The sequence below is a fragment of the Trichoderma ghanense genome, assembly GCF_004382785.1.
Source record: "Trichoderma ghanense strain CCMA-1212 chromosome Unknown scaffold_6, whole genome shotgun sequence".
NCBI lineage: Eukaryota > Fungi > Ascomycota > Sordariomycetes > Hypocreales > Hypocreaceae > Trichoderma > Trichoderma ghanense.
In genome coordinates this window covers 937,736-952,789 of record NW_027395669.1, presented here as the reverse complement: position 1 = coordinate 952,789, position 15,054 = coordinate 937,736, and the positions used below count along the sequence as shown (strand labels likewise).

At 54.5% G+C, this 15,054-nt stretch overlaps 6 protein-coding genes across 6 annotated transcripts; 4 read left to right on the top strand and 2 right to left on the bottom strand.

The window, feature by feature from the left end:
* Positions 1-972: 972 nt before the first annotated feature.
* CCMA1212_005924 (uncharacterized protein) lies at positions 973-1,464 on the bottom strand (the record flags this gene model as incomplete). Its single annotated transcript, XM_073703168.1, has 2 exons — positions 1,304-1,464; positions 973-1,140 (listed from the first exon to the last, which is right to left on the bottom strand). Exons 1-2 carry the CDS (start codon positions 1,403-1,405, stop codon positions 973-975), a joined length of 270 nt encoding a protein of 89 aa, XP_073558338.1. The 5' UTR covers positions 1,406-1,464.
* A 360-nt stretch (positions 1,465-1,824) lies between these two features.
* CCMA1212_005923 (uncharacterized protein) lies at positions 1,825-2,013 on the top strand (the record flags this gene model as incomplete). The annotated part of the gene is made up of 1 exon (XM_073703167.1): positions 1,825-2,013. One exon carries the CDS (start codon positions 1,825-1,827, stop codon positions 2,011-2,013), a length of 189 nt encoding a protein of 62 aa, XP_073558337.1.
* Positions 2,014-2,171: 158 nt separating this feature from the next.
* Positions 2,172-2,732, top strand: CCMA1212_005922 (uncharacterized protein; the record flags this gene model as incomplete). The annotated part of the gene is made up of 1 exon (XM_073703166.1): positions 2,172-2,732. One exon carries the CDS (start codon positions 2,172-2,174, stop codon positions 2,730-2,732), a length of 561 nt encoding a protein of 186 aa, XP_073558336.1.
* Positions 2,733-3,971: 1,239 nt separating this feature from the next.
* On the top strand, positions 3,972-6,274 carry CCMA1212_005921 (NADP-dependent malic enzyme; the record flags this gene model as incomplete). The annotated part of the gene is made up of 4 exons (XM_073703165.1): positions 3,972-4,314; positions 4,477-4,907; positions 4,972-5,297; positions 5,368-6,274. The coding sequence occupies 4 exons, from the start codon at positions 3,972-3,974 to the stop codon at positions 6,272-6,274; spliced, it is 2,007 nt and encodes a 668-aa protein (XP_073558335.1).
* Positions 6,275-10,279: 4,005 nt separating this feature from the next.
* Positions 10,280-10,759, bottom strand: CCMA1212_005920 (uncharacterized protein; the record flags this gene model as incomplete). The annotated part of the gene is made up of 1 exon (XM_073703164.1): positions 10,280-10,759. A coding segment is annotated over one exon (480 nt), but the record flags the coding sequence as incomplete, so codon positions are not given.
* Positions 10,760-11,101: 342 nt separating this feature from the next.
* CCMA1212_005919 (uncharacterized protein) lies at positions 11,102-14,515 on the top strand (the record flags this gene model as incomplete). The annotated part of the gene is made up of 5 exons (XM_073703163.1): positions 11,102-11,371; positions 11,447-11,475; positions 11,770-11,984; positions 12,342-12,814; positions 12,908-14,515. The coding sequence occupies 5 exons, from the start codon at positions 11,102-11,104 to the stop codon at positions 14,513-14,515; spliced, it is 2,595 nt and encodes an 864-aa protein (XP_073558344.1).
* Positions 14,516-15,054: the final 539 nt, after the last annotated feature.

Here is a 15,054-nt window from a genome sequence, read left to right as displayed (position 1 = left end):
TTGACCCGAGATTTTGCTTGTGATTTCAAGGTTTGGCTTGTGATTTTGCCTAGGCAGGTATGATATCGCTTGTGATTTTGAGGGGAAGCACCTTGCCAAGATGGTCCATCCCAACCGGAACCTCGAGATCACGTATCAAATGGACAAGAATAAGGGATATACTACCACATATAGCATGCCTTAGGAGGAAGGGAAGCATGGGCCGATACCGGCATGGCTTGAAGCCATTGACGAGCAAGGTCGAATATAGTCACTGCAAGCGGAGCAGCAGGCAGTGACGAATGGCTTCGCAACAGAATGTCGTCCAGAAAACGTAAGACGGGAGAAGTGCTGACTGTCCTAATTTGTTGGGCTTGACACTACTGTTAGTCGATTGTGGGGGACGAAATCGTGGCCAGCCGAAGACTCCCGGTAGTTGGTTTGCTAGTCGAGGCTAATGTGGACGAGGCTGTTGGCTATGGCTGGAGGCTTGCGGCCGGTAGATCGAGTCTGGCGCAAACAAGAAAAAGTCAATTGAGCCCTTGGACGCAGCTTCAGCAGTTGAGCTTCGTATTTCGTCGACGGGGTCGTCCAATGTGCTGCAGGGCAATCGTAAAGGAGGCGACGCACAGCCTCTTGCGAAATATGACGAGGTGCACAAGATGATTGCGGCAGCAGACACAGGAACCCAACGGCCGCCTTTCGGTCCACAATAGCCTTTCCACTTACACTCACATGGCCAAGATGCCTCAGGAGAGGCATGTGCCAGAGGTGCAAAGTACAGGTACATGATGGAAAAAAGGGTTGTTGTACAGTAGCCCAAGAACGCACTGCCACGGAGTCAATATCACGTCTGTGAGGGTCGAAGAAGAGAGGCAAGAAAAAGAAACGGAGGCCATAGCGGGGCCGTGCGAGTCTGTCAGGAAGAAACGAAGCAAGCTCAATAAACAAGTTTCAACACACGGGTGCCTGTATGGAGTTGGAGGGTTGGAATTACCTAAGACTCCATCGGCGGTGCCATTTTTCATATCGGCGGCCCCGTCCTACCGGGCCTTTGGTATGTATAACCCCAGAAGGTGAGACTGGAGTTCTGGTGGTGAAGAAAAGTAACACCAACGAGCTCGCGTTGTGTTGCACATCGAGAGGAGGAGCATAAGGATGCTAGTAGTTTGTAAGGTCACGAATAGTAGGCGGGATTTGCTTCTGGCAAATGCAAATCTCCTTGGGCAACGGCTGTAAAGCCGAGTTCGTACAGCAACTACACAACGTCTTTCGTTGGAAAAAAAAAAAAAAAAAAGCCAGAAAGTCGCTTCACACGGCACACTAAACAGCTGCCGCGTGTTGACGGTAGCATGTAGTCGCAAGCAAACCACCGGCCCCGATTGCAGGCCCCATCAATGGCTTCGGCAAGACCCATCAGTGGCATGCAGGGACCCCTGGTCTGGTGGGCGGAGGAATTCGGAAGAGGTCGGGGCGTCGAAGCGCCTGCAGCAAAGGTGATGCTGCATGTGTCTCAACTGCAGAGGTCAGGAGTATCAGCTGAAGTCACAGGAAGAGTAGCCGATACAGTACAGACGCGCAGAGCAGTCGGTCCCACTGATCATAGGTGAGGTAGTACTGCTAGGATGCGTGCTACTGGTGGATGGTAGATAATCTGAAAGTTCGTCATCCCTGGAATCATCAGCCCAACAAAAGCGCAGAGCTGAGTATCGTGTGTGAGAGTCTGCCATTTGCGGCAGCTCGAGCGGCCGCCTGGACGCAGAAAGGGGAGCTGGATCGAGTACAACCGGTTCTGTAAGACGAAACAACACGTATAGAATGGTTCGTCAGCACACGGCGCTCATGATGGCCTCAGCTGGCCTCGAGCCCTCTGTCCTTCAAACCGACCGGCCCGGGTCCGGATCCAGCCCGGTCAAGCCCTCTCGATTTGCGATTTCCGAGCCCAACAAGAAGCGATGGATGCAAGGCAAGTTGGGCACAAAGACGGGACCGGGAAATGAGCCCTCGCTGCTCCTTTTAACCGCCCCCTGTTAGTACTCATAGGTTCTGCTTCTGTGCTTTTGCCTTTGCCCTTTGCCTGCTGACCGGAAGGTTTATCAACAAGATTGAAGGTGGTGGAGATGCAGAAAGTAGGTAGGGTAGGAGGTACAGGCACGGCTGCTGTACTCGTGAAATGTGATGGAGCGAAAAGAATGCTAGAAGAGGATGGTGGGGCACCTGCGGCAGCGCTGCTGATTGGCCAGCCCTGGCCTAGTTCGTGTGGAAGGTGCCGCCACGAGGCACCCGTTCTTTTGTGCAGGAAGGAACAAGTGCCGTCCGTGACCTGCACTCAACTTTGTAAGTTGTGCGATGAAAACGGCAGCAGCTCCTGCCCAATGCCTTATCTCTGTTATCACGCTGGTGGTCTGCTCATGCTTCTGTACCTTGCCAATTCAGCCTTGATTTCAACCCATTCCAAAGCATTCGCATCATTCCATCATGCCCTATTCCGGCGCAAAGCATTTGAGCAACCCAGCAGACAACACAGAAAAGAGCAGGACAGTCCAGGGAAGCAGGCTAGCGATCGCGTCTCTCCACTCCTGCGGATCCCGGAGGCCTGGTGCCAGCTAATGCAGCTTGGGGAAGGAAACGCTCTAGCTGGCGCATCCCCTGCCACAGACCGGAGCGACACGGAGCCTGACGAATGGATTCAAGATTGGCAAGGTTGGACGGACTCATGCGCGCAGAGTCCATCCGGCGAACGGATTGGCTAGGCAGAGACCGTCCAGCTTATTCGCAACGCGCATCGCACACACACGTTTGGAGATGCTAGCAGATACTACGCGGAGGACCTACCTAGGTACCTTGGGGCTTTGCGCAAGCTTCGAATAACACAATCCCGACCCGGCCACGGGGTAGACGCCGGTATCTCTCCCCAACGACAACGCCATCGGACTCTAGTCGTTTGGAAATATAATACAAATACTCGCCCAACCCCTCTGAGGACTTGCGTCCTCGACCGAATCAACCAATCTATCCAGCCATCCGCCCATTCGCCTATACAGCCAGCCTCCTTTGGCTTCGATCCTTCATCTCCCTCGCCCGCTTCGCCGCTACCGGTTGCGGCTCTCCGTCATATCGACTCCGTGTATTACTAGTACCTGCGCGGAAGGACTAGCACAAGACGCCCTCGTTGTTAGTCTCCCCCTCGCGAACAAGCCTCACCGGTAAGTACGGAGCGCGCTCAGCACCCTTTTTCTTTGGGTCAATTTTCTGTTCTCGTTCCTCTTGCACTTGGTTTGCCGCCCCTTTGATTTCGTCTTGTCGGTGCTCTTCTTGTCCCGCACCTCGTGCAGCTCGAGCGCCGTCCGTGCCCGGCCCGCTGTGCGCAAATGTACCGGTACCTCATCAAGATCCTTTCTTACCAGGTATTACTGCACCATTGTCTGCACGTTTCACCTTTTGCTCTGTCTGCCAATCTTTGGGCTCTCTTTCTTTGCATCTTTTCCTTTGCCCCCTGGCTGCAGCCCCCTTCCCCCTTTTGCCTCTGCTTCACACTTGTTTTTCCCTTCCACGGCCGTTTTGTCGTCTCGTGATGCCCATGCAGAGATTGGCCTCCACTGCCCTCTGAAACGAACCCGAGTCTGTCCAGACCCCAAAGCACTTCAGCTTCACGTCCCCTTCAACCCCCCCTAGCTCCACGTTGTCCTGTCATGGGTCACCAGTCGTTCGTTTTGGCATCACGTCTTGCGCGCGAGTCTCGTGGAGGGCTGGGGCTTTTATTGAGACACCGCGACCCCATGCTCCGCAGGGGCCTGACGTCCATAGCTGCCGCTGCTATTAAACCACTGTCATCCGCGCCTACATCTGCCTCTGCCTCTGCTTTGAAACCAGTGTCTTCTTCTCTTACACCGCATCCAAGCAGCGACTCGGGTAGTCATCCTGCACCATCCTCTTCTTGCCCTTCCTCAGCTTCCTCGCTGAACAACCTCCCAGCTCTGCGTTCCCCACCAATGGCGTCGAGTGCCCGCAGTGCCGACAGCTCAGATATCTCTACCCCACGATCAACTTCACCTTCGCCGTCCCTAGCTTCGGCCCGGTCTTCCCACCGGTCCTCGCGCACCTCCGCGTCTCACCGCGTTTCCATTTCCAGTCGCAGGCTGACCGATTTTAACCCAATGTCTTCAGTCGACGTATCGGCCATTGAGGAGGCCATGAAGTTGGCGTCCCTTGACCAGCACCGAGGCTACGCCCAAGACCACTATTCCGAGGTTAAGCAAGACCACGAGACCGAGCCAATGGAAGAATCCGAGGCTTCCGGCTATCAAGTTATTCGAGAGCCATTGTGGAATAAAGGTAGGTTGACTCGCACTACGCTCTGTACTACATTTGGTTACTCTTACCTTCCCTTACACTTACTCATATTTTACCCCTTGCCTTGTACTCTGGCTCCTCCTCATTCACCCCTTTCTACCCTGTCGCAAAGCAGTCACTAACTTACCCTTCCCATCATGAAAGGCCTCTCATTTACTCCCGAGCAGCGTGTTGCAAAGAACCTCACCGGGCTCCTGCCCCACGCCATGGAGAGCCTCGAGACCCAGTGTGCCAGGGCCATGAAGATGATCCAGAGCCGCCAGACAAACGTAGACAAATACCTGTATCTGTCCACCGTCAAGGGGCAGAACGTGGACCTCTTCTACCGCCTGCTCATGGACAATATCCGCGAGTTGATGCCACTCGTCTACACCCCCACCATTGGTGACGTCTGCCTGCAATACTCTACCCTCTACACCCGACCCGAAGCCCTGTACATCTCCATCAAGCAGCGAAAGTCCATCCGGACCATGCTTCGCAACTGGCCCGGCCCTGAGCCCGAGATCTGTGTCGTCACCGATGGTTCTCGAATCCTTGGTCTGGGCGATCTTGGCGTCAATGGTGTTGGCATTTCGGTAAGTTTGACACTTGCTCGGTCCGTATAACCCATCGTGAGTCTGTCGACTGATGCTGCCGCAGATCGGAAAGCTGGCCCTGTATACAGCGGCCGCCGGCATCCACCCCGCCAAGACCCTGCCCATTGTCTTGGATACGGGCACCAACAATGAGAGCAACCTCCGCGACCCCTTTTACTTGGGTCTGCGCCAGAAGCGAGTCCCCGTTGATGTCCAGCAGGACTTCATGGACGAGTTCATGGCTGCCGTGAAGGATGTATATCCCAACATGGTCGTCCAGTTTGAGGACTTTGATAGTGAAAAGGCCTTCAACTATCTGGACCGATACAGGCACGATTATAGGGCCTTCAACGACGATATCCAGGGCACCGGTGCCGTCGTTCTCGCTGGGTGAGTAGATCGCGTCGTGTCGGAATGCGCTTCGTCTTCGGTGGCATCGTTTCGCTAACGATCGTCGTAGTTATATCAATGCTGTCAACCTTTCGGGTGTTCCCTTGGCAGAGCAGCGACTCGTCTTCATGGGCGCTGGCTCGGCCGGCGTGGGTGTCGCCAAGCAGCTCGTAGAGTATTATACCCGGAGAGGCTTGTCGGAGGAGGAAGCGCGTGACAAGTTCTACCTGGTTGACACCAAGGGTCTGGTCACGATGGATCGCGGTGACAGGCTTGCCGAGCACAAGAAGTACTTTGCTCGGACTGACAACGCCGGCCACCAATTCCGTACTCTGGAAGAAGTCATTGAGTACGTCAAGCCGAGCGCTCTTGTCGGCCTCGCTGCCACCTTCGGCATCTTCACCGAGTCGATCATCCGAGGCCTCAAGGCCTCTGTGGACGCTGGTGGTCTCGGACGCCGACCAATCCTCTTCCCTCTCAGCAACCCTCTCACCAAGGCCGAGTGTACTTTCGAGCAGGCCGTGCAGTGGACCGACGGATCTGTCGTCTTTGCGTCGGGTTCTCCCTTTTCCTCCTTCACGCTCAAGATTGGCGGCGAGGCGGGTGACATCACCTACCATCCCAACCAGGGCAACAACGTGTATGTCTTCCCCGGATTGGGGCTGGGTGCCATCCTCGCCAAAGCGACTCGCATCACCGACGAAATGGTGTATACGTCTGCTGCGGCGCTTGCTGGCTCTCTCAATGCCGAGGAAGTCCACATGGGCTTGATTTACCCCAAGATCGACCGGGTTCGCGATGCTAGCATCACGGTCGCCCGTGAAGTCATGAAGGCGGCGCGACGTGACGGCGTATCCGAACTTCCAGAGTCACTCTGGGTTGAGTGGGAGGAGTGGGGTGACGTTGCTCTGACAAACTACATCAAGCGACGTGTATACAATCCCACTTCCTTCGATGAAGCCAAGGGCCGGCTGTAGATGCACTCGCAGTGAAGGAGCTCAACAAAGGGATGGGAGAAGCCTGTTGACAGGGACGGCGAGGCTAGTGTTATACCCAGGAAAGTGACGCTTGCCACGATTGCGATGGGAAAAGATTGCGTATATATGCAGAAGGACGGCGTTTTAGGTTCAAAACTTGGGGGTTTGCCGCTTGGCATTGAGTTGGAGGGCCTCTTGGGTTATCTCCATTGTTTCTTGGATATATCTTAGATAGTCGATGTCCATATCGTTTCTTTCTTAACTTCTGTGCATCAAGAGACGTATCGGCCCTCCCGGATCGAGCTATCGAGTGATTTTGACTGCTTTGGCTAGGTATATCACCCAAGTCTAGTCAAGGACCGTTGCTTGTAGCAATGCTTTTCGCTTGGTGGCATGCCGCAACAACAGGCCATCCAAGGTACCCTGAGCAAAGGGTACTAGGTATCGGAGATTGATTGGCGATAGACAGACTTGTGCCGGAAACTCGTTGCGCATGATTCCTGGTATTCCAATGACAGAGTATCCCTGAGAGTAGGTAGCTAGCTGTAGCTGGTGGGTTCCTAAACAACCAGCTCCCTTCAATCGTATACCCAGTGTAATTGTATGCAGGGAGCAAAGACGCATGAGAGGCGATATGCCATGAAACAAGTCAACATCAAGCGATGAAACTGTGTTGGTGTATAGAAGGAGGGGGAAAAGCACTCGAAGCTCGAACAGCTGCATCGAACATGCATGGCGAGCTGTACATGTGAGTTATAAAGCTCGGAACGCCGGTTAACGCCACCGAGGGATCTCGGAACGCCGAGACTTGACCGCGGCGACCGAACGGAGAACAGCTCGTTTCATCTTCAGCGCTCTGGTTCAATGCTTCAGCTTGCATGTCATTGGGCGCTGGATATTTCTTTTTCCGCGCCGCGAGAAAGTGTGTTTGTATGCCAATGTGTGTCCGTTAGCCCGCGGCCCCGAGGCCCCAACGGTGCCGAACGGGCACAGCGAAGCCACGGGTTGGGCAAAGCAACCCCAACTGTGCCCATCGTGTGCATTCATGGCCCTTATCTTTATCATCCCCTGAGTGTCCAGTATCATAGAGGAGCTGATACTGCCCCTATCTGCGCTGGGGAGGCTTCGATTTGCGTCTGCGCAAAAGATGACTGTTGCGGACGGCTGCCCGAAGCAGCGGAGGATCCACCCTCCACGATTTATCCCGTCACGGCCCACACATCGCCGATGCGCTCGTCCAACTTGTGCGACAAGGGACGCTTTAGCGGCGGCCAAAGAACGGTCAGGAGGGCATGAAGAAATTAGGCCTAAAGAAGGATTGGTCAATTTGTCTCTGCTTAAACTATCAGGCGGTGGTTCAGCGGAGGGGTGAATCGTGAATGGGCTGGTTATTCTTTGCGATTGCTCCGGCAACTGCATTCGACTTTGCAATAGTCCAGCGGGATCGACGGCATCTGCATAACGAGATGCTGCTTTCGGGGCGCCTACCAGCGTATCGCATCGCGAACAGTGCAACAGGGCCAGGCTTTCATGCGTCCCCGATGAAGAATCAATTGCCGATGGTGACGGGCTAGCATCAATGCGATTGGCACCGTGCCTGCCGGTGGATATTGCGCCTTCGTTATTCCCGTTGTCCGTAGGAGCACGCAGGGCTGCAAGTGCAGTTGATAGATCAAGCTCGGGCAGGCGGGGGCTTCACTTGTGTCGACGAGATGCAGAAGCCCCAACTTTCTGCTCGAGGCAAGAGTCATTACCGTTTGTCTTTGGCGAAAGATATGCTGCCTTGGCGGTGAAGCCGTCAACTCTGTCCATCTGGCTGACCTGCTGCATCCTTCAAAAGCGGTCCGGCGCTCCTCGTGGCATTCCTCGTGAGAGGCTGGAACAAAAGTGGCTGTAGGACTAACTCGCAAGGTCGCTAGCAGTAATATTAACCTAGAAGCCACGGCGCAAGCAGGCAGGCGGAACATACCGTGAGCCATCGTATTCCTGTTGGATGGCGTTGCAAGCACTCAGAGACGTCCTTAGCCTCCTCCTTGGCATCTGCACAGGTGACAAGCAAGCCGCAGTGCACTTGCAGGCGAGCATCGTGTCAAGGGTTGACCTTGTCGTTGCAGAACCTGCTGCAGAAACTGAGAAAAGGAGGCTAGCCATCGTCGATCCTGAGCCGGCGGTGCCAGTGGTCAAGGGAGGGAGAATGGCGGCTCCACATAATTCGAAGAAGCTCTCGACGTTAGAAGAATAGCTACTGACCCGTATTGCTTTGATGTTTTCACGCACCTCGGGTGGCGGTAGCGAGAGATTGCAAGAGTGCAATAATGAAGAGCGGGAGTTGTAAAAATATCTTCAGCGGGAGGAGATAATTCGCGAAAGTTACCTAATGGGAGCTAGCTGGGAAGGAGCAAGGGATGTCAAGCGCATCGCAGCTGCTGGTTTTGGTGTTGACGTATGGTGGACTTTGAGATACCGCAGGGCTACCAAAGAACTTTCAGCGTCCCGGGCATCCTGCAGGTAGCAGAAAGTATCGCGGTAAACGGCAGTTACCGCCGAGGGACTTTGAACGCCTGCCCTCCAGGTTCTCAGAATGCCGAACCCGATTTCGCGACATCAGCCACTTCATTTCACATCGATGCCCAAATGCCTGCCCCTGAACATATCGATCTTCATGGCCTTGTTCATCGCCAGCCTGACGTTATGCACGTGAAACGGCTTTCTCTTCTAGTTCACCGCTATAGCTACTGATCTCCTCCTATAACGGCAGTCTCCTCTGTTCTTTAACCCACTCTGAGCTCCCGGAATCCATACAAAGCTCTCCGGATAAGCAGGAAGATGAAGCCATCGCCAGTGATCCCTTCTCCTACTCCACTCGAATGGGTCTGGCTGCTGCTTGCGCCATCCCAAAGATCGTCCAGTCAACGTCTTTGCAAAAAGCGTTACGAGCGGAAGTCACCGAAATCGACAATTCAGGGTTTGTTCTCCGTCCTGGCATAGGCTTGAGGGGCCAGAGAACAGCCCAGTGCCGCGCCTAAGCATCACCAGCGCGTTCGGGTATCTGCTAGGTACCGTCTGGTAAGACAAGCGCTCGGGGGAACGAAGCAGAAATTTTGGCAGTCTGATTCTGCAGCCCGGTATGACATGGAACGGCGCACACAACAGGGCGGCTGCAGCTGCACGGCGTCATTATCGAACGCAAAAAGTCAGCGGGTCGATTCCGTTGCAGCTATTCTCTTTCTTATTCTCCTCGACTGCAGAAGATTGCGTCTAGATTTGCTGGCAGCTCCTGGTGGTATCCAATAGCTAGGGCTGGACCCAAGCTGGACTGGAGGTCGTCGATGGCCCTAGTCCGCTTGCCCATGGAAGTCGAGTCACCCGGTACGGGGACGTGCCATACATGGTGTAAGTGTTTTGCACCAAGTCGAGGGGTTGAAATATAGTTCATCAGCGATGTCTCTAATCGACCTACTTGGCGCTTGCAGCTAGAAACACTATTACGTGTTGTCCAAGTACAGAGTCCGTCACCCATACGGGTTCTCAAAGTCGAAGTCATGGACATTGCCACCCTCGCCCCAGAAGCCAGCCTCTACTCCCATCAGCTGTCACATGTGCTCAGTCATAAAGATCCTCCTTGCCTCCAATGGACGGCTTCGACGGTCCCAACTTGGATGGCGCACTGGCTCACAAATCCATCTATCCGGCGCACAGCCAACCAACAATTGTCTCTGCTAGCCATCAATCCCAGCTTGCCCAGCTTGTCAGCGCCCGGAGTCCCGTGGCGTCGCCCCGGCCTCGAGCATCCTCCACTCTTGGCTATTTCGCACCCGGTGCTCCACCACTGGCCTTCACTGTGGTCTCCTAGTCATTCTGGTTCTTGTGTCCCTCTCCTCGGGAGCTGAAGACGGCTTGTCGACATTCTCAGACGGGCTTCTTTTTGTTGGTTGATTGTGGGATTCAAGTCTATGAACTGGAGCATACACGCACACTCATACGGACACGAATAGTCGAAAATACTCATATCTCACGCAGGGGCCGAAGCAAGCTAGGTTTTTGACAACTTGCACTCCGTAAAACGGGCTCAGAAACCACCTCGACGCATCCGGGACCCAGCGCGTGCACACACAAAAGACAAGGGCAGGGCAGAACGAGGACGAAGACCGGACCGTGAGAATCCACACGCCCCTCCTTGCCATGCCCCGTTTCCGATAATCCACCCCCGGATTTTTCACAATTCGACTGATTCCTTTCCTTCTTTCTTTTTTCATGATCCTTTTCTACCCCACGCTGTTTGTGTCTTTGTCCGCCGGTGGCTGAAGAGTTCTGCTTGTTCAATGATTGATCTCGCTTCACGGCCTCGACCGAACGGCATTGCACCCAGCATAGCCGTGCGTCTTGGTTAGCCTCACGGCTTTCCCCTTTGACCGAGTCATACACGAGTGGAAGCTGTGGCCGTGCCAGAACCAGCTTCCTGATTTTCGGCTTGTTGTTTGCATCATCATCACCGTCTCAACACCTCATTCGACGACCCTCGCCACCATCAAAGCCGGCACATGGGATTTATGCGTGTGACTGTACCGCCGTCTTCTGGATACCGGCTCTCATCGATTCGCTCGGGACGAATGCGCCTTGTCGTTCACCCTGACAGCCTCTGAACTTGCTGAGAATTCTCAAGATTTGCAAAGGGGCTTTTCTGCGGACGCGTGCCTGCCAGTACACCTCGACTTAAGTCGCTGCTTGGAGGTTATCCAATAGCGTTCTTACGCTTCTACTTCCTCTGGGTCATACGTCATCCATCATTTTGAAGCCTCGTCAAACCAGCAAACACAATCGGGCACAATGTCTTCAGAAGCTGCGGCAGAGCTTGCGAATGCCGCCTCACCGTCAGATTCGGCGTCACCAGAACCTACGGAGAATGCGCCCACTGCCGATGGCCGATCCGACGACAAATCTAAGAAGCGAGCAGCTCCCAGTGATGGCGCTGAGCAACCACATAAGGTCACAAAGAGGCGAGCCGCTCGTGCCTGCGTGTCATGTCGCGCACGAAAAGTCCGTTGCGATGTGGTTGAGGGAGCCCCTTGCGGAAATTGCCGCTGGGACAATGTTGAGGTACGCGCCGCAATGAGCCTCCGTCGCCTTGTTCATCGACAATGGAGCAGAACTGACCGCATTCCATTTTTACAGTGCATTGTCCAGGAAAGCCGCCGGAGAAAGTGAGTTGCCCACTCGGTTGTTATTCCCAATCCTCTTCGCGTGTATGGCGTATGGCCTTTACACCGTCGTTCCCATCCATCTCTTCAACTCCATTCGGAAGATTCTTCTTCTGTCGTAACGCCGGCATGTGAAGACGTCTCAGGATCGAGACGGACCTTCCGCACGTTATCCCCCAAAGGCGGCAAGGCCGATCTGAGGGAGCGCCGACAAGGGCAACGGAGCTGCCAATGACTGACTGGGCTGGACCATCCGAACACCCATGAGCCAATCCACTAACGCACAATCCTTTCTAGAAAGAATCTTGTCACGCCCAGCATCGTGGGGCAAGGCCAATCAACCGAGGCTCAGCTGCTCAGCAAAGCACCCCCGAGTAACCCTATCGCCATCAACAGCGCCGACCCGCGACGCACCAGCGGTGGCCCCTCGATTCTTTCGCCCGCCAGCCTCGATCCTTCAAGCGGTCTGCTCCCAAATGCTGGCGTTGACGGCCATGTCCCTCATATGATCTGTAAGTGATGCCATTCGAGGTTTCATTTTTTTTTCTCGGCCATTTTCTTGGGGTTCCACAACCACGGAACTCTTCCCTTTCCCTCCTTTTTCTTTTTCAGACACTGAAAGCCTCTCCAACTTCTCCGCACGCATCAACCCCCTTCTCCCCTGACCCACCGGGCTGGGCGAAAGCCTCCGTGCCGCCCATCCAACATCGTCACCGGACCCCAACATGCCGCATAGAGCAGTCGAAAGCAGAATGAGGCCCTTTCACATGCAAAAACGAGGGATAAGCATGTGCAATGAGGCTGAAACTGAAGCTCAACTTCTTGCCAATAAGATAAGGATGCTGACCACGACCACTGTGGTGCATTAGACCAACGATCTGCATATCGAAACGAGCCAGTTCTCCTTAGCAAGGCCCAGCTTTCAGAAGCAAATCGGCCTTCCTGGGCGAGTACGGCTGGTTCCGTGAGCCATGGTTCCTCCTACGGCTCGGAGGCCGTTGCCCAGCTGCCTCCGTTTGTGCGCGCCTTGCCGAATAAGATCCCAGCAGAAGACGTTCGCTATCTGCACGCAAAGGGTGCATTGAGCATCCCTTGCCTCTCGCTGCAGAATGCTCTCCTGCGTGCTTACATCGAGTTTGTTCATCCCTACATGCCGTTGATGGACCTTGTGCCCTTTCTCAATGTCATCAATCGTTACGATGCCGCCGAGGGTCAGATCAGCCTATTTCTCTACCATGCTGTCATGTTCTCAGCCACCGCTTTTGTCGATATGAGACATTTGCGGGAAGCCGGCTATGCCACCCGCAAGGCTGCCAGAAAGGCCTTTTTCCTAAAGACGAGGGTAAGTCAGCTACGTGTTGCATTCCGGCTTGCATGTTCACACCCCTCCCCCCGTTCTTTCGGGAAATAAGACCCATATTCACATGCCAAACAGTTACTCTACGACTTCGACTACGAATCAGACCGCTTGGTTCTCGTCCAGGGGCTTCTGTTGATGACGTACTGGTACGAAACGCCCGATGATCAGAAAGACACTTGGCACTGGATGGGTGTGGCCATCTCTTTGGCTCACACCATTGGGCTGCATCGCAACCCCGAGGTGACGAGCATGGCCCAGCCGACTCAGAAGCTGTGGAAGCGCATCTGGTGGTCCTGTTTCATGCGCGACCGCCTCATCGCCCTAGGCATGAGGCGGCCGACGAGAATCAAGGATGAAGATTTCGACGTGCCGATGCTGGTGGAGAGCGACTTTGAGCTGGGGGTGCTGCCAGAACACATCGCAATCATTCCGCCTGAATGCACCTTGATGCGCGATGTAGAGATGCAGCGGGAGCTTGCCGTCATGTGCATCGCCAAGGCGAAGCTCTGCATCTGCATTAGCCACATGCTCAAGGCCCAGTATTCAGTTCTCATCCGCGACAACATGAAGCCCGAGAACACGACGAACAGCACCATGATGCTGTTCCCCAACAAGAAGCTGGATAACCTGGACAACATCAAGGTTGTCGATGCAGAGCTCCAGGAATGGGCGGCAACGCTCCCTGCATGCTGTCAGTACCGCATGTTGGTTCCCGCAGACGTCAAGAACGGCAGGTCGACTATTGCTGTCCAACGAATGCTGCTCCACATGGTGTACCACACGACCATCTCCGCCCTGCATCGTCCTCAGTTCCTACCGTCGTCTCCCATGCAGGCACCGACTGCCTCTCGCCAAGTGCAGGAAATGTCACGCCTCAAGGTCAAGGACGCGGCGACGCACATTACGGACATGGCTACGGAACTGCACCACCTCCGCCTGGAGAGGTACTTGCCCACCACGGGTGTGACGGTGATCTTGCCCGCCATGATCATCCACTTGCTGGAGATGAAGAATCCATTGCCCGATGCTCGTGCGCGGGCAACAAGAGGCTTCCGTCAGTGCATGCGTGTCATGGAGAAGCTGCGCGAGATCTACGCCGCTGCCGACTATGCCACCGGTTTCTTGGATGCTGCTCTGAGGAAGGCGGCCATTAACATCAATGCTTCCGTTGAACCCGCAACGTTGGCAATGATGAAGGAGGTTCCACCCGAGTTTGGTACTCAGACGCCGCCGCCCGAAAATGCCCCCTACATGACCGCCTCCGAGACGCTCTTCAACCAGAAGCCAAAGGAGACCCAGAAGGTGATGGGCCCTCCGGGGACGATCAACGCCTCCTCCCAGGTATCCGGCGCGGTGAATTCGCCGCCGCATACCGACTTTGACGCATCGAACCTCACTCCGAGCGTGAGCGGCGGGTCGGATGAGGCCCATGTTGAACTGGACAATATCATGGACGTTGATTTCATGCAGGGCCATGACGAATTCGATTGGAACGCGGTCGCTGGTACGGATTTCGACGTTGATCAATGGCTGCAGTTCCCTCCTGAAGGGGTTACCGGCACCGACGAGACGCTGATGGCTACTGCCTTTGCTGGCGCTCCCGATGCCGCGGATGCGTTTGGATGGGTCTTCAACACAAACGTCGATGGTACTATGCCGGCGCAACCGGAAACCTCTACTTGAGCTTGCAATGCGTCAAACATAGGGGCTGATGTTGCAAGGCTTTCTACTCGTCCTGATGTTGTGCATTGGGCAAAGGAGGGGGCGGGGAAACAAGGAAACAACTTATAGATTAGGGAGAGGCGTCAATGGATGGGGCGTTTTGGATTTGTTGCTACGAAGAAGAAGAAGAAGAAGAAGAAGAAGAAGAAGAAGAAGAAGAAAAAGAAAAAGGGGAGGCCTCGTTACTTTGACTTATGGGCAGTTGCAGGCTGATGTTTGAGATGGGTTGGGATTTACTTGGTTCGGCATATGCTTTGTTTCGCTTTCTCCGTCATGGCCTGAAGATTTCCCCACAGGGCATGGCTATTGGCCCTTGTTTGTTGTTGTCGTTTACCATGATGATAATGAAAATGATAAGAGGGGAGCTGTTTCAAGATTGTCTGATCAAAACCCGGCAGCGGGTCACGTAATGCATGATATGTCGGTGTGCTGCTTGCTGGGGAGTAGAGTAGGCCTGCACAAGCAGAACCAAATCGATAGGTGTCTCCCAGGAACGTTGC